The 18640-nt window shown below is 37.0% G+C and overlaps 1 protein-coding gene across 1 annotated transcript; it reads left to right on the top strand.

The window, feature by feature from the left end:
* The first annotated feature begins 440 nt into the window (after positions 1-440).
* On the top strand, positions 441-18640 carry CEP76 (centrosomal protein 76). The gene is made up of 11 exons (XM_082853076.1): positions 441-981; positions 2041-2122; positions 2747-2971; positions 4092-4277; positions 6154-6251; positions 6849-6977; positions 8997-9185; positions 11962-12128; positions 13170-13488; positions 15821-16038; positions 16823-18640. The coding sequence occupies exons 1-11, from the start codon at positions 826-828 to the stop codon at positions 16959-16961; spliced, it is 1908 nt and encodes a 635-aa protein (XP_082709202.1). The 5' UTR covers positions 441-825; the 3' UTR covers positions 16962-18640.

The raw sequence follows: 18640 nt of genomic DNA, 5'->3' as shown, positions 1-18640 counted from the left end.
CGAGCGGTCGCGGGCTCTCGCTCCGCCGCGGAGACGCTGCGGCGGCCGGGGAGCCCGAAGGGGAGCCCAGCATGTCGCTGCCTCCGGAGAAGGCGTCCGAGCTGAAGCAGCTCATCCACCAGCAGCTGAGCAAGGCGAGGCGGGGCGGGCGGCGGGGGCCGGGCTGGGGCGGGAGGCAAGCTCTGCGGAGTCGCGTCGAGCACAGCTGTGGGGCAGCAGGCCGTCGCTTCACCGGGGAGGTGGCGGCGGAGGGGCTGCCGGTGCTCTGGAGTGGAAGTGTTGCCGGTCCTTGGGGCTCAGTTGGGGCCCCGCAGCAGCCGCCTCCCGCCCGCCGCGTGCCTGTGCCGAGTGTCGGCGTCTTTCAGCCCCGCCGTGGTCTTGACACGGCATTGTGTCCCCCAGATTCATAAAGGGTCAGTCAGTTAACTCACGGTCACATCTAAAAAGTTGAAAGGTGACACTTAGCCTTTGATCGTCTCCTGCAGGTCTCTACTCTCAAAAAACTGGTCTCGGTTGAGTGTTATTTGTGGGGAAATGCTAGCAAAGGTAATAGATAAGCAGTGGAGCTTATTTCTAGAATTCGTACTAAAAAATTCATCTTTAAACGTGTTTTTCCTTTTAAAAACGTTATCTTTATTCTCAGTGAATTTCGGTGACAGTTTCACATTTATTGTTATTTTAGAGGTCTTTCTGAATTTAGTCTACACTCTCATTATGATTATTATTTTTTGGGGGGCGGGTCAGTATTTTAGAAAGAGGTTAGCTAGTTGGCAATCGTTGACTGATTTGTAACGTTGTAAGCCGTAATGCGAGTTTTCTGCATAGATGGATGTCCATGGCAGGATAAGAGAAATCCTTGCTGAGACCATACGGGAAGAACTGGCACCTGATCAACAACAGTTATCAACGGAAGATTTGATCAAAGCCCTTAGACGCCGGGGAATCATTGATGATGTGATGAAAGAACTTAATTTTGTTACTGTGAGTAATCTTTTAGAGGAAAAAATTTGAGAGTCTAAGTATATTCTCATGCTTACTGCTGCTCGTAGGGTCCATATTTGGGGCCTCTCCTTTTAGTAAAACTACTTTTTAAATAAGACCATTTTGTCTAGTAATATCCTTGTCTCAAGTATGAGCTATTCTACTCTTGAATGGAGCAGGTAGGATTATGCCTCAGTGAAATTGGAGTTATGGACCTGATTATTCCCTTTGCAGTGAGAGTTTTCTCTTGTTATTTTCTATGTCTGTAACTTTAAGTATATATATTAGTCAAATTAGTTCACTCCAACCTAATTCTTTTTTACTAATATTCTATAATTTTTCTAGATTAAGCTTATTTTTAAAATAAACACATTCTTTTGGCACTGTGTTTTCTAAGATGAACAAATTATCAGTTTCTTTAAGAAAATAATTGTCTGCATAAGAACCTTCAAATCTTTTCATACAAATAGGTCAGTAGTGAGGTGATAGCCTCTCAGTACACAAATTAGTAAGTAGGTCTTCTTTTGAAACTGAGGCAATAATGAGAGACTGTGACCTCAATACCTAGGTAATATATTGTGAAAATTGGATGGACTTCATAATACACCAGGGAATAAGTGTTTTAGTACAGCATCCTTTTTTGGTTTTTGAGGTTTATAAACTCATTTGTTATAAAAATTGACCTAGTAACAGCTTCTGCTGTGTGAATGTGTCACTTCCTTATTAAAATCAGTTCTGGTCCTGGTGGAATCACAAGCCGGATGTTATATGAGGTTTGGAGAAAATTTAACCTTTTGTAAAGTGTTAAGAATTTGTTTTAGCATTCTGTGGACATGACTTGAACATTAATTCCTTCGTGTTAGACTTTAGGAGTGACCAGTTGCATTACTGTTTTGGCAGGCTTTTCATTATTTTAACTATGCCAGGAAAGTAAGGACATTTTGAGGGGATTTTATCCTATCTACTTTTGGTTCAGTTCTTAGTCCCATTATTGGCATTTCCTTGCTTAACTATAATTTTTGTTTTCTAATGTGTTTTGATTTTTTTCTGCCATTCTAGGATAATGTTGATCAAGAACTCCCTTCCTCTCCAAAACAACCTGTTGGCTTTACTGACAAACAATCAACGTTGTTAAAAAAAAGTATGTATATTTCTTTTTAACATTAATTTAGTTGTGGATAGTACTGCATATTGATGGGCTGTACTGTTTGGTATTTGATAGAAAACATTTCGATTTTTTTTTTTCCAGAATGAGATACTTATATTTTTGTGATTAATCATCCAACAAACTTAGATTCTATTTTGCATGAAGTATATCAGAAGATTTAATGTATAGCTGGGTGGAAGCAAAAACAGGACCACGTGTTTCTCATATTTTATTAATATATCTTATAAATTGTACAGCCTTGCTTTTTTAATGGCAGTGTAATTATCTAACAAGTATACTAGCTGAGTTGGTAATTGACTGAGTTGCTTTGTGGAGGTGAAGGAATGTTGGATAATCAACTAAAAAATAAAGGTATCCTAAACCTTGGCTCTGACTCCTTTCTAGCTGGGAGAAAGTAGCCAGAGTGTAAATTCAGAAAAAGATATCGTATTGGGTATCTTTTCTTCGCGGGGTACACAGGGGCCTGGTATCTAGTAAATATGTTACTCTTTATTTAGTCTTTGGTTTTATTTCTGTCAAGTTATTATTTCCTATTGTCTTGATCACATTGCTTAAGTTAATTGGCAGTTTCCTCATATATATTGCTACACTTTACAGCTAATATTGATCCAACACGGAGGTATCTTTACCTTCAGGTTTTGGGTGGAAAAGCTTTCTTGGAACATCTGCAAGAACCTGAGCCTTTACCAGGACAAGCTTGTTCAACCTTTACTTTATGTTTACATTTTCGAAACCAACGTTTTCGTTCTAAACCTGTTCCATGTGCCTGTGAACCAGATTTTCATGATGGCTTTTTACTTGAAGTACACAGAGAAAATTTAGGTAAGGAGCAATAATAAATTGCCATTTAATTTTGTAAATCTTTGTTAGGTTTTATTGCAGTACAACTTCTGCAATAAACAACTTCTGCTTAAGGAGAGATTTATAATGGATGAATCTCTCAGTCTTTTGTTTTATTTTTTTTCCCTCGCTGCTTTTTTCTACTTAAACTACTTACACCTACCTTCTTGCTTTATTTTTTGCAAATTAGTTTTCCCTGAATATTATTTTTTGACTGTTTTAATGGTTGGTTCTTTAGTAATAAAAATTTAAATGCTTGTTAGGTGGAGAATGAGACAGGATCCTTCTCATTTATGAAAGATGGCTAGATTTATGATGTCACATAACTTTTACAATCAAAGTTTAGATGTGAATCTATTACTCATTTTTATGACTTTAAAATTATGATGCTTGATTACTGTAATTATTTTACATTGTTTCTTTCTGTAAAGGTATCTTACATATTTTAGTTGTCAGTATCAAAATCTTTATAACATATTTGTAAACTTAACAGTTTTATAATTATACGTTCAGAATTTTAGATTACTGAGATGGCTAATGCACTACTAAAATTTTGTTACTTTTTACCCAGTGAAAAGTGTTACCTTAATAAGGCAGTTAATGGCTTAAATTGCTAGCTCCAAGGTGCTGGATATTTCAGTTTTGTGTAGGTAGTACAGTGGTTGTTTCTAGAGGCTTTGGGATAAAGGTATTTTATTCCTAAAATACCTTTATTAAAGGGGAATAATGGTATAATGGTACTTTTATTAAAAGGAAATATTAAAGGGGAATGTTGACATATTTGAAGGCCTTTTATTGTGGTAGCATATATTATTTATGTACTTTTGAAGAGCAGACTTACCTCTTAGAGGTCAGAAAACACCAATATGCATTAAGTAACTAAGTAACTTGTCACAGTTCCCCCAGTCCTCTCAAAAGTTAGTGATACAAATAGGACTGTACTTTTATTCCCAGTCTGTGTAGCATGCTTCCTGAGGCATTGCCAACTTGCTCTGTTTGATTTTATTTGTTTATTATTAGTATGCTTTTCAATGAATGTATTCTTTTACGTTGGTCTAACTGGATATGTAATGTGGTGTAATTTTTTTGTTTATGTTGCTAGGTGATGGAACTAGAATGGCTGATTCAACAACAATGTTATCAATAAGTGACCCAGTTCATATGGTGCTAATCAAAACAGACATATTTGCCGAGACCACTTTAGTAGCATCCTATTTTCTTGAATGGCGATCGGTTTTGGGCTCAGAAAATGGAGTGACCAATCTTACTGTGGAACTTATGGGTGTAGGTATGATGATTAATATCACTGTTACCTTTTTATAGCCACAGTTGGTTTGTAAATACATTTTACATTTTAAAAATGCCTTTGTAAGCCAAGGGGGAAACATGTAAAAAGAGTTTCATTGGAATTACAGTGGTTCTGTAATTACAGTTCTATAATTACAGTTATAGAACTTCACAGTCACTCTGGCCTTGTCTAAAGGAAAAAAATTTTTTTTCTGTGAGATGCATAAAGAAATCTTGACGGCTTTTTTCCTCCAAATTTATTTGCTATAAAGAAAGTTAAGATTCTTCACACACACACGAATGCACTCACCCATACGTGACAACCTCCATCCTAGCACAGCCCAGAATACTGCGCATCCCATCGGTGCCAGGGCCTTCCTGTACCAGCGGTTCTTGCAGAACATGGAGTAGGTATTCTTCTAACCTTTTACAGGTGGGAAAGGGGCTCAAAGAAGGGCTAATTTGCTCAATGTCAGTATCAATGGTAGTATTGTTTGAGAATGGAGATGGTACCTGTCTTGTCACCATTGTTTTCCTGGACTCTTGCATGCTACCTGATACGTAATACATATTTGCTAGTGGAATGAAAAACAAAATAAAACCTGCACTGTTTTAAACACTACATATTATGCAATTACTGGGTTGATCAAAAAGATCTTATGGAAAAACCTGGACGAACCTTTTGGCCGACCCAATACTTGTGGTATTGAAATTTGGTTACAGAGTTAAACTTGGCCAGTGGACAGTAGAGCTTTAGTAATTTAGATTTTGATAAGTTAGAACCCAGAATACGTTTTTCCATAAGTAAATAGTAGGGAGAAAGCTCTATGTAGGAGATTTAAAAAAATATATATCTATTTATTTATTTGGCTGCTCTGGGTCTTAGTTGCAGCGTGCGGGATCTAGTTCCCTGAGCAGGGATTGAACCCGGGGCCCTTGCATTAGGAGTGCAGAGTCTTAACCACTGGACCACCAGGGAAGTCCCAGGATATTTATTCTCAAAAGAGATACCTATTATTTGTTTTCAAATATAGACCTAACACAATAGTCATAGAATGACCTGGAAATTTCTGATTCATCAAAGAAATATTAAATAGTTCTGGTATGAAGTATATTTGTTTTCTAATTCTTTAGATCCAGGCATGGATTAAAAATTTGTATGCACATGTAATGTGAAAAATGGGAAGGGATAAATGGAAATTTACTGTATGTGACAAAATGTATAAATATTTTCTGAGAATGAGGTGTTAACAATTGCTTTGTACTCAGCCATGAAAAGGAATGAAATTGGGTCATTTGTAGAGACATGGATGGACCTAGGGAGTGTCATACAGAGTGAAGTAAGCCAGAAAGAGGAAAACAAATATCCTGTAATAATGCATATATGCAGAATCTAGAAAAATGGTACAGATGATCTTATTTGCAAAGCAGAAATAGAGACACAGATGTTGAGAACAAATGTATGGATACCAAGGGGGGTGGGTGGGAAGAATTGGGAGACTGGGATTGACACATATACATTATTGATACTAAAAAAAAGAAGAAGAAAAAAAACCCAGTTGCTTTGACTTTGTTTTTAATGAAGATAAAAATCAAGAATCATAAATTCTTTAGGTCTGGAAAGTCCTTTAAAATGTGATTTGGAAACTAAGAAAATAGGTAATCTCCTTATAACTAGATAAAGGCCTTTGAACAAAATAGAAACTAATTTGATTTGGTTCATTTTTAATATGAATATTAAAGATGACATTAAATATTACCTTTATTTCATGTAAGTGGTAAAGTACAAAAATTCTTAAATTATTTTGGTTGAACTTTGATTGACTAAATATATATAGTAGTAAAACTTCTGAAGTTACATTTATTTACATTTACAGGCACAGAATCAAAAGTTTCTGTGGGAATTTTAAATATAAAACTTGAGATGTACCCACCACTCAATCAAACATTATCTCAGGAAGTAGTGAACACACAGGTAAATAATCCTGAATTTCTCTTCTTTGTGTGTGTGTTTTCATAGTAGTATATTTACCTGTTAATTGTAGAAAGTGTTCTCTTTTTAGAAAATTATCATTTGTTAGTTTTAAGCAAGAGAAGGACAATATGAATCATTATTTAAAAATTTTTGTCTGGGGTCAAAAATGGTGGCTCTGGGGCTTCCCTCGTGGCGCAGTGGTTGAGAGTCCGCCTGCCGATGCAGGGGACATGGGTTCGTGCCCCGGTCGGGGAGGATCCCACATGCCGTGGAGAAGCTGGGCCTGTGAGCCATGGCCGCTGAGCCTGCACGTCCGGAGCCTGTGCTCCGCAGCGGGAGAGGCCACAACAGTGAGAGGCCCGCATACCTCAAAAAAAAAAAAAAAAATGGTGGCTCTGACTACTGTATGGAGACTGGATTGTCCTGGGAAGTGTGAGAACAGGGAGACCAGTTAGGAGGCCCTTACAGACAAGCGATGGTGGTGTCTTCGATTAGGGTACTGGTAACGATGGAGGAAATGCAGAGATTTGTTACATATTTGAAGTAATTAATTAAGCAGAATGAATATAAATTGATATATATTTTTTAAATTTCAAGCTTGCTTTGGAACGTCAGAAAACTGCAGAGAAAGAGCGTTTATTTCTTGTGTATGCTAAGCAGTGGTGGAGAGAATATTTGCAAATTCGACCCTCACACAATTCACGGCTGGTTAAGATTTTTGCACAGGTTTGTAAATTGTATGAGAAAAGCTTCACACCTGTATTTGAGATTTACTGTTGTAAATGTAAATTTCATTTAACTTGAATTTGTAAAATGTATTTATTCCAGACAAATGAAAGTTTATTTATAAAATAGAATGCTGAATTTGTAGTACTCTCTTACAGTAGTAAGTAGGTGAGTGACATAACACAATCTTTGTTTTATTTTGGTTTTCTTTTTCAATTGTTTTTCTAAACCTTTTTTGAATATATTTGATTTAAATTAGATGAAAACTCATTTTGTTTAACCTGGAGTGTGTCCTTGATAGATACTTTGTACTAAATAATTAAGTACTGGGACACTTTGCAATTTATATATAAATTCAACTTTCATGTGCAGAATTGGGAGTGTAGGCATGTATTTTTTTGTTAGGGTACTTTTTTAAGGCAAACAATATTGCATGTAATAATTTTATTTAACCCATATCTCTAAGCTGGTGATCAGCAATATTTTACAGCAATTTAGTTATGTATCTCTGCCTCTGTTGTTTATTTTTATTATAATTTAAAAATATTTATTTATTTTTATTTGGCTGTGCCAGGTCTTAGTTGGGCACGCGGGATCTTTAGTTGCAGCATGTGGGATCTAGTTCCCTAACCAGGGATCGAACCTGGGCCCTCTGCATTGGGAGCGCAGAGTCTTAAATGCTGGACCGCCAGGGAAGTCCCTCTGCCGCTACTTTTTCTGTATCCTAAGCCCATTTTCTCTTATTAATGAACCAACATAAGATAAATGATCACATCCCTTTTTTTTTTTTTTTTACAACTTCTGAGGAACCATTCAAATATTTTATATGTATTCAGCCTCGAGTAGGTGCTTTCATAGGAGTATAGTGTATTTTGGGTAGTATTTCTCAGATCCTATACATTTGTCTAGCTTTAATCTACATTCCCTAGATTTTAGAACAGACTAAAAATGGTTCAGTTTCTAGGTGAGGAGCTTGAGAATGGGAAACCTAGTTGACTGGTGGTGGAAATGCGGGAAGTGGCTTCTGACTTTCCAATAGCGTTGTCTATACGTTGAATGACTGGGCAGGTGACGTCAGGACAAGGGTGAAGAGAAACCAGTTGAGGTATAACTGGCTCCCTGCTGTCTATATAGTCTAGGGTGCGGTTATTCACTGCCCTGTGGAATCCCGGACCAGAGGGGGGACCTGCACAGGGAGGGAGGGAGGAAGTGGATCAGAGAAATGGCACAGGGAAGAACTGAATAATGTCCTGTTGTGTATACATACACACCACACCTTCTTTATCCATTCACCCCTTGATGGACACTTAGGTGTTTCCATAACTTGGCCGTTGTGAATAATGCTGCAGTGACCTGGGATGGGTGTGTAGGTATCTCTTTGAGATGCTGATTTCAGTAGCTTTGGATGTACATCCAGGAGTCGGATTGCTGGGTCGTACGATGGTTTAAGTTCTTACTGTCACAGGCTTTGGAGTCACATGGCTCAGTGTTTGAATCCTGGCTCTGTTGTGTAATAGCTGTAGCTTCAGTTTCTTCAACTTTATTTATTTATTATTGTATTTATTTATTTTTGGCTGCGTCGGGTCTTCGTTGCTGTGCGCCAGCTTTCTCTAGTTGCAGCGAGCGGAGGCTATTCTTCGTTGCAGTGTGTGGGCTTCTCATTGTGGTGGCTTCTCTAGTTGCAGAGCATGGGCTCTAGGTGTGTGGGCTTAAGTAGTTGTGGCATGAGGGCTCAGTAGTTGTGGCACGAGGGCTCAGTAGTTGTGGCACATGGGCTTAGTTGCTCTGCGTGTAGCTTCAGTTTCTTTATTGATGAAATGAAAATAATAAGAGATGTTACGAGGATTAAAAGAAAAATTGCAGGCACAACACTCAGTAGCCTAGTGCTGCATGTCAGGTGAGCACTCAAGAAGTGGTGTCCAGAATTACTTCCTCTTATTAATGTATTCTAAGAAAAAGTGTTAAAATTGGGAATGATTAACCTGTCATTACAGATAATGTGTTCCCCTTCTCCTCCAGGATGAAAATGGGATAAATAGACCAGTCTGTTCTTATGTTAAACCACTTCGAGCTGGGAGGCTTCTGGATACTCCAAGGCAAGCAGCAAGATTTGTTAATGTCCTTGGTTATGAAAGAGCCCCTGTTATCGGAGGAGGAGGTAAACAGGAACAGTGGTGCACTCTGCTGGCCTTTCTCTGTAGAAACAAGGTATCCTACACACATAATAGAACTAAAAACCAGTACATCATAGTTATTGTGAGTTTATGGTATATTTGTAAAAGAATTAACTTCGGAAAAAAGTACGTATTGTCAATTTGAACAAGTCACGATCTTGTTTTCATCATTTTCCTTAACATTTAAATGTCAGTACATTAAAAAAAAAACTTCACGGGATTCCCTGGTGGTGCAGTGGTTGAGAGTCTGCCTGCCGATGCAGAGGACATGGGTTTGTGCCCTGGTCCGGGAGGATCCCACATGCCGCGGAGCGGCTGGGCCCGTGAGCCATGGCCGCTGAGCCTGCGCGTCCGGAGCCTGTGCTCTGCAACGGGAGAGGCCACAGCGGTGAGAGGCCCGCGTACTGCAAAAAAACAAAAAAACACTTCACATCTTTATTTTCTCAAGTAATTTCTTATTTAACATAATGTGATTTTTGTGAGGTGTAGGGACCTACAAGCACTATAGTGTCAGAAACCAAGGTGGAGAGGTAAACAGTGAATTAGATATAGCACCAAGACCAGAACCATGGTCTTTTAGTACTATTTATGGGTTAAAATTTGCTTAGATGGTACTTTATTTTTTTTTTTTTTGCGGTACGTGGGCCTCTCCCATTGCGGAGCACAGGCTCCGGACGCGCAGGCTCAGCGGCCATGGCTCACGGGCCCAGCTGCTCCGCGGCATGTGGGATCTTCCCGGACTGGGGCACGAACCCGTGTCCCCTGCATCGGCAGGCGGACTCTCAACCACTGCGCCACCAGGGAAGCCCGGTACTTTTTTTTTTTTAAAGAGAAAATGGCAGTTACAAATTGAATATGGAAAAAAAAATGTTGGATTGCACGGTGTTTAGTTCCAAATATAAGTATATATTTAAGAATTTGTGTATATATATTGATGTTGAACGTAAATGATTTCAGTAAACTAGTTTTATATATTATGGTATATTTTCTAATTTTCTGTGTTCTAAAATTTTGATGATATTATGAAAACAAGACTATCTTTAGCATTCCAACTCTGTTGAAACACAACAGAAAAAATAAATTTCTTTAATGTATTATTGTTTTGAAATAATTTTTAGTCTGAAGTTGTGTAAATAGTACATATGGGTATTCACAAGGCAAAGCTTATACATTGGAAGAAACCATTTAGATTAGAGATTGATTTGTCAATTGGAAAGCTTTTTAAAGACAATTGAAAACAGTTAAACATTACTTATCAAAAAAATTATTTTGATTTATTCCCAAGTTGTAGTTCCCAGAAGTTGTATGTATGGATTTAAACTTAAAATAAAAATTTCAAATATAGTAGGAATGGTACATATTTTAAATTATTATCTAAATAATTCTTTTGTAAAACAAATAATCACCCCCTTTGATTCTCTGTTTTATTTTCTTTACCTGAGTTTATTTGAAGAGATAGCACAGCTTGACTTAGAAGTTTGAAAATTATTTAAAATATTTTTCTTGCACAAACAATAGCTTTACAACAGTAAAGGTGAAATTTCATCCATAATTCTATTTTTCATCTATTTTATATTTTTATGTTTCTCTCCTGTGTATATATGATTTTTCCATAATTATAATTGATATAAATAAAATTTTGTGCCCTGCTTTTATAAATTAGCATTATGTTTTGAACATTTTCCTATGTGTTGCTACAGTCATTATGATCTCCATCTTTTAATGGCTGAATAAAGTTTTCATGAGTTGATATACAAAATCTACTTAACTGTTTTGTTGTCATAGGATCTGTTTTGCCATCATAGGAACTGTTTCTTTTGGCTAAGTTAGGCTTGCTTCCAATTTTTTTGATATCACTGCGAATGAATTTTTGCATTGAATGTCTTTGGTTATATTGTTATTTTTCTTTTGAAATTTTTTTCTAATACAAAATCTCATGTATAGAAATAACTGGGTCTAAAAGGTTGGATATTATATTTTTCAAAAGTCAATTTAACAATTATAAGGTGCTATTTGTTTTATTATTGTTAATTAAAAGACAGCAGTGTAGAGCCACTAATGCAAAATTTGGGGGGAAAGAAATCATCCCTCATTCTAACACTGACCTCAATAGTTATTTTTGCTTTTGTATATTACTTATAGTCCTACACTTAAATATCTTCATATAATTATAGCCTTACTGTTTAATTAATTTTAATACTTTTTTCACAGAAAATATCAGATATTTTCTATTATTTTTGTTGTTTCATAATTTTTTAAAATTGTGAAAGTAATATAACATTATCAAAGAGAGTTTAGACAAGAGAAGGGGAAACTATATATATATAATCTACGCTAATTGTAGCTATTGTTGGTGTTCTGTTGTTCTTTTATCCAATCATTTTTTTCTATGTATGTATTTCCTTAAAATGATCATGTATAGATACTTTAATTCATTGTTTTAATTTAAGTTTGAGTATTTTCCTGTTTATTTTCATTTCCTACTATATGATTTGTCAGCTTGTGTGTTCATGCCCTTTAGCTATTTATCTTTAAATTCTCACTGCTTTCCTTCTATGTTGTATGAGTTTTTTATAAACTTTGGAATCTTAGAGTGTACATATTATGACTATCAGATTTGTAGGCACTGACTTTGTAAAATAGGTGCTTTTAAAATTTGTATGTTCTTTTTTTCCCTCATTGTTTTAGCTTAACACTGGACTAATGATTAAAAGTGAAAATTTAATAATACTTTTTATTTGCAATTTTGTATTTAAAGAGGAAACAATATGAAGGAGTAAATAGTTAATTTTACTTCCTTTCATTTCCAGGGAGACTGTGAAGACCATGCCAACCTCCTGTGCAGCCTCCTTCTCGGATATGGGCTGGAAGCCTTTGTCTGTGTCGGGACAAAGGCCAAGGGAGTGCCCCACGCGTGGGTTATGACGTGTGGGACTGATGGAACCATCACTTTTTGGGAGAGTTTAACAGGACACAGGTTTGTCAACTAAGTTTATAAGGATATTAACATGAGGGTGTAAATGTTGTAAACTATAGGTTCTTTGTTTGTATTGATGATACTCAAAGACACGTATTGATAATTTTGGTTATGTAAAAAATTACTTCAAGTAAGATAGCTAGGAACTAAACTCTAAGAAAATTTGTACACCTAAAATGTTCTTTACCAACATGATATTAATAAAAAATGAATTATGTTTATTTTTAATTTTGTGTAATTGGCTTATGTTTCTTCTTTTCTTTTCTTTTTTTTTTGGCCGTGCGTGCCACGTGGCATGCGGGATCTTAGTTCCCGAGAAGGGATTAAACCCGCGCCCCCTGCAGTGGAAGTGTGGAGTCTTAACCACTGGACCACCAGGGATGTCCTGGCATATGTTTTTCCTGATGATCATCCCTAAGCCTAAAAATAAATACAAGTTGTAAATCATTTCTTTTGAAAATTTGATGTGGTTACCAACTCTGTGTTGGTAAATCCACTGTACTTTTTTTCAGTGTCATCAGATTTTGAAAGAGCGAAACGTTCCCTCCTTCCTGGAACATTCTCTTCCTTAGCTTCTCTCGTAGCACTGTGTTTCAGTTTTCATTATTCCTCTTTGGCTGTTCTCTGTTTTCCTTCATTTTATCTTCAAATGTGAGAGTTCCTGAAGGCACAGCCCTGGGCCCTCTTCTCATTTTCCTGGGTTTTCTTTTTCCTTGGTTGATAATCATTTTAATTAGTTGTACCTAAAAATGTGTAACTAAATTATTTTGTTATCTGATAAATGTTTTTGATCTTAATGCTATACACAGAATATGTTCTTGTGTTAAAGGAATAAAATTGGTTCTATATCATAAGATGTGCCATACAGTTAACATAGAGTAATCAAATTGTGGAAATAGAAGAAAGAAAAACAAGTATTAAACTGTACTCTTGGGAAATAGTTATGACCTTAAGTGTTAGAATAATTTTTTTCCTCAATAAGCTGCTGTTGTCTTATTTTTTAAGTTCTTATTATATAAAATTATGATTAACCTTTTTTAGGTACCTCCACAAACCTACGAGTCCTGATGAGCAGCCCAAACCGTTGTACCCGTATAGAACAATCGGTTGTGTTTTCAATCATCAGATGTTCCTGGGAAACTGTCAGCCCTCTGACTCAGTAGAAAGCTGTGTATTTGATTTGAATGATGAGTCCAAATGGAAACCCATGAGTGAGGAAGCAATTAAATCCGTTTGTGCTCCAGGGGCCACCACGTCCCTCCCTCCCTTCCCTCCGCTGTGTGCGTCCACGATCGATGCTTCGGTAACAAGCAATGAAATTGAAATGCAGCTCAGGCTACTCGTGTCGGAACACAGGAAGGTAATTAACACTGATGTTTGTGCTTTCCTGCAGTTTTTTCATTTGTTTATGTATTTAATAATTTGGGGGGCATGTAAAATAGTGCCAATCAATATTCTAGCCCTAAACAAAGCAAATTCAATCCCTTTCTTTATGAAGCTTGTAGTTTTGAAAATCATGAGAATAAAGTTCTGAGATTCAAAAATTTCTAAACTCACCAATACTTCGAGAATTTATTGCTTCCTTCTAGAAATGAAGAACGGTGGACTTGTTCAGACTTTTGTGAATTTGGATTTCCTCTTTTTAAAGTACTTACTCACATCATTCCCCATTGAAAATATTGGGTTAATTTTTTTCATATTCATTTTTTTCCAGGTTTGTTTAGTTTGTTTTGTTTTTCTATTACATTAAAGTAGGTAGATGTAAGATGGTATCCTCGTTGTGTCTTTAATTTGCATTTCCCTGATTGCTGATGAGATCAAGTTTCTTATTAGTCATTTAGATTTCTTTTGTAAAGGGCCTTAAAGGAAACATAAAAAGAACTAATCATAAAGGAAAAGATTAGTATATTTTTTTTCTTTTTTTTTTTTTGCGATACTCGGGCCTCTCACTGTTGCGGCCTCTCCCGCTGCGGAGCAGAGGCTCCGGACGCGCAGGCTCAGTAGCCATGGCTCACGGGCCCAGCCGCTCCGCAGCACGTGGGATCCTCCCGGACCGGGGCACGAACCCGTGTCCCCTGCATCGGCAGGCGGACTCCCAACCACTGCGCCACCAGGGAAGCCCTTTTTTTTTTTCTTTTTTTTTTTTTTTTTTAAGATTAGTATATTTTAAGAACTTATTTTAAGAACTTATGTTCGTCAAAAGAAATCATTAAGAGAGTGAAAAAGCAGCCTTGGAGTGGGAAAAGTTATTTGCCACACATATAACCAACAAAAGACTAGAGTCCAAAACTTCTACAGAAGATTGATTTCTAATTCACCTTTTGGGATTCCCTAGTAGACTCCCCACCTTGGGTGAGCCCTGATACTCATGTTCCTTGAGACCATCAAAGGCAAGCTGATTATCAAGCATGTTCTCTGGGCTCCCAATTACTCTTAGCTTTGGCCTCTAAAATCTTACCTACTTGCCAACTCCTCAAAGCATTTAGGAATATGTTTTGGGAAGTATTTAATGTGGTATCTGTAGTGTGTTTGCAGCAATAGGTGGGTCAGGGCCCCAGCTCACTGCACTGCTGGAAGCCAAAGCCCCTGACTTGTGCCCTCCATTGCTTGTATTGCCTTTTAGTTTTCTTAGCTCCTGTTCACAAATGAAACTGATATTTTATTACATTGTAAGAGTTACTTTGTATAGAAAAAGAAAACAAAACTGAGCTGGATGCCATTGATGATCACTAGCTAAGTTAATGGTGTCTGTAAACCAGCAAGTGGGATTCGGAGGAAAAGTATAGGTGATCATAGACCTTGGAATCACTTGAAACCAGTTGTAACTGTATGTGAAATTAGATCTGTTATGATAATCAAAATATTTAGAATTTTGAGTTTGTTTGTAACATTAAAAAAATATCACGTGTCTAGATAACAATAGTTCATTTGATATTATAAATGACATTAGAATTGCCTTCAACATGTTTTAAGTTCCCTGAGGGCCTAAAGCCTGTGCTCTTCGGTACCTTTTACAGAATAAATGCTTGGTAAATATTTGAGCTTAATTATATATGCAATTGTTTGTTGACTTTTTTCCCATACTACAGTTGAATTTATGGTGGGAGCAATCAAATTAAGCAGATTCAACCTTGCTAAACTCTTTAAAGTTAAATAAAATGTGACCTCAGGGGGCTTCCCTGGTGGCTCAGTGGTTGAGAGTCCGCCTGCCAATGCAGGAGACATGGGTTCGTGCCTCGGTCCGGGAAGATCCCACATGCCGTGGAGCGGCTGGGCCCGTGAGCCATGGCCACTGAGCCTGCATGTCTGGAGCCTGTGCTCCGCAACGGGAGGGGCCACAACAGTGAGAGGCCCGCGTACCGCAGAAAAAAAAAAAAAAAAAAAAAAATGTGACCTGAGAATTCAGTGACACTCTGTCTTCCGCGGTAGGATGATTCCTTATGGTCTTGTGGATATTAAGGAAGTACAGGATTTGGAGCCTTCACTAACATTGCATTGGCCGATTTTTGTTGTTTCTCTAAGAAGTAAAACCTGATACCTGAGGTTCCTTTTATAATTTTTACTTCTGTGTATCCTTATAATAATAGGAAGCTAAGAAAATTATGACAGGTTTTAAAAATCTCTTGGCATACAGTAAAGTAATCAATTATTAAAATCAATAAAATAATCAATTTCCCTTTCGATTGCTGTAGGATCTTGGCCTCACTACTGTTTGGGAAGACCAGCTTTCCTATCTCTTATCACCCGCTCTGGCATCTTATGAATTTGAGCGTACAACCAGTATATCTGCGGGCAATGAAGAATTTCAGGACGCCATCAGGAGGGCTGTACCTGATGGTCACACATTTAAAGGGTTCCCGATACACTTTGTGTATAGAAATGCGCGGCGCGCCTTTGCCACATGTCTTCGGTAGGTGGATTGTAACATAGATGTTTCTGACTTAATCTCAGCCATCAGTATGGTTCTCATTTAGGAATGAGTTCAGAGTCACACAGGCAGCTCTTATGATACATCCTTCTGCCACAGGTTGTGATTCATTAGGACCGGAATGTAGCTCTAGAGAGTTCGGGATAATTTTCCCAATGGTTTTGGTGCAATCTGGTTGAGGATCACTGATCTTATATAGCGTCACTTTAAAAATTTATAGACTATGAGGAAATAGTTTATAATTTGAATAGTTTTACCAAAATTATAGAGCCATTGGTAGCAGAGACAGGATTTTTTTTTTTTTTTTTTTTTTTTTGTGGTACACGGGCCTCTCACTGTTGTGGCCTCTCCCGTTGCGGAGCACAGGCTCCGGACACGCAGGCTCAGCGGCCATGGCTCACGGGCCCAGCCGCTCCACGGCATGTGGGATCTTCCCGGACCAGGGCACGAACCCACGTCCCCTGCATCGGCAGGCGGACTCTCAGCCACTGCGCCACCAGGGAAGCCCCAGAGACAGGATTTTTAAAAATCTTTTTTTTTAACATCTTTATTGGAGTATAATTGCTTTACAATGGTGTGTTAGTTTCTGCTGTATAACAGGGTGAATCAGCTATACGTATACATATATCCCCGTATCTCCTCCCTCTTGCGTCTCCCTCCCACCCTCCCTATGCCTAAAAATCATTTTAAATACTGACTTTCTTGGGAATAAGAAAGTAAAACCTAAATTCATTTCTTAATTGAATACATTTTCTTTCTTCTGTAGGTCTCCTTTCTGTGAAGAAATAATCTGTTGCCGTGGAGACCAGGTGCGACTGGCAGTTCGTGTCCGAGTGTTTACTTACCCTGAATCTGCATGTGCTGTTTGGATCATGTTTGCTTGTAAATATCGCTCAGTACTATAGGACTAACTAACATTTCTATAAGAATATACCTGTATTTTATTGGAATTTTACACGTTGTATTGATACATTACTAGCTGTTCAGAGGTTCATTATTTTAAAAATCACAGTCTGGCTTGGATGTCATATTTCACTTTTGTATATACCTGACTAATAATGTTTGAAAAAAATCATGATGTGTGTATTTAAAAATTAAGGATGAAAAACTTATATAAATCTGAGTGGAAGTTAGTATAAATTAAGTGTGTATCCTATTTTAATAAATGCTACTTTGTTTATAGGTAGTCAGTAGTTTAAATATGAATATAAAATTTACTCAGTTTTCTTTACATTAGCAGGTAATCAGAACGTTATTTGTCTAAGGGTTTGAGCCATAGTAAAATTAATATGATTATTATTTTTCATAGATTAATGGGATTATTTTATATAAGTTAGGAGACTTTAACTTCACAACAGATTTATTTATTACATAGATGAAAATACATTTTGATGAGTTTACCACTTTTGTGGTTTACCCATAACCATAGGGATATTTGTGGCTTTCCAGAGAGTTATGGGAAGATATGGATGCAGGAGCAGGGAAAAAACTAGTACCAGAAAAGCATAAATATTAGTAACAAAACAAACTGCACTTGAAAGTACACAAATAATTTATAAATATTTGTTAGTTTGATTCATTATAAAAGTGAATTGGGTATTTTAGAAAAAATTTATCATACCCTTTTGTTATGATGTTGAGAAATTGTTTTCTGTAATTAATATTGGCAGTCTGTTGCTGGCTGATTTTCTGTGGTCAGAGGATTCATTACTAGCCTCTCATGGAGTCCGTCTTCTGAAACCACAGTTTTTCTTTCTTTCTTTTTCCCTTTGTGGTAAAAACATCGATGTATATGTGATAAATCTAAATCAGAATTGTGTGTGAGGCCACTGAAAAATAAGCCTCTGTGAGCGCCTCCATGCCGATGTTTGATTTTAAATTGAGCACAGTGAGCGTTGAAGAAAGAGGCTGTAGCAGTTTGACTGTAAGAAGCTGCCTGACGGATTACTTTGCAGGTCCGTCAGCCTCTCTGCACAGCTCTCGGTTCAGTTCCTTCTCCCGCCGGGCTTCTTAGGAAAGTGACTGTGTACTGTTGGCTGTGCAAGTTATTCTTTTCATCACTTTAATTCACCATCACAAATAAGATGATTTAATGTTTTAAAATTAAAGATATCCTAAAATTTACTTTTTGTTTTATTTTTACATATGATAACTATTTATGATTTCACTTATTTAAAAAATCTGAAAATATCTCTCCTGTATCAATTTTTATTGAAAACAATCAGGAGTTTCTTGAGAGATTGACATGACTTTAGAGGATTAGCGAGATATGAGTTAGACTTTTACTCTGTTGCTGGAATTACTCACAAAGCTATTGACAGAGAAATTGGCTTGTAGTTTTCAACTTCTGGAACAAACTCTTTATGAGGCACGTACTAAGAGGCAGACTGTATAATATATGAGATCAAGGCCGTGTTATCTTTGAGGCTGGGCTTTCTACCTTATTGTGCCAGAGTAACACAGGTACTTGTAATGCGCCTTTGGTGTAAATTCTAAAATAAATTTCCTTTTTATGCACTTTAATAGAGTCTGGCATGAATTAATATTTTCCTTTAAAGATGGTTTATTTCCAAATATTATTTCA

The sequence above is a fragment of the Leucopleurus acutus genome, assembly GCF_964270905.1.
Source record: "Leucopleurus acutus genome assembly, chromosome: 13".
Lineage (NCBI taxonomy): Eukaryota > Metazoa > Chordata > Mammalia > Artiodactyla > Delphinidae > Leucopleurus > Leucopleurus acutus.
The sequence above is the reverse complement of the archived record's forward strand: the minus strand, read 5'-3'. Positions and strand labels throughout refer to the sequence as shown.

Excerpts from the sequence above, each read along its gene's own strand:
- CEP76 (XM_082853076.1), top strand. The coding sequence starts at position 826 with ATGGATGTCCATGGCAGGATAAGAGAAATCCTTGCTGAGACCATACGG. Across the intron at positions 6,252-6,848 it reads AGGAAGTAGTGAACACACAG|CTTGCTTTGGAACGTCAGAA; the intron begins GTAAATAATCCT and ends TTAAATTTCAAG. Across the intron at positions 16,039-16,822 it reads GCCTTTGCCACATGTCTTCG|GTCTCCTTTCTGTGAAGAAA; the intron begins GTAGGTGGATTG and ends TTTCTTCTGTAG.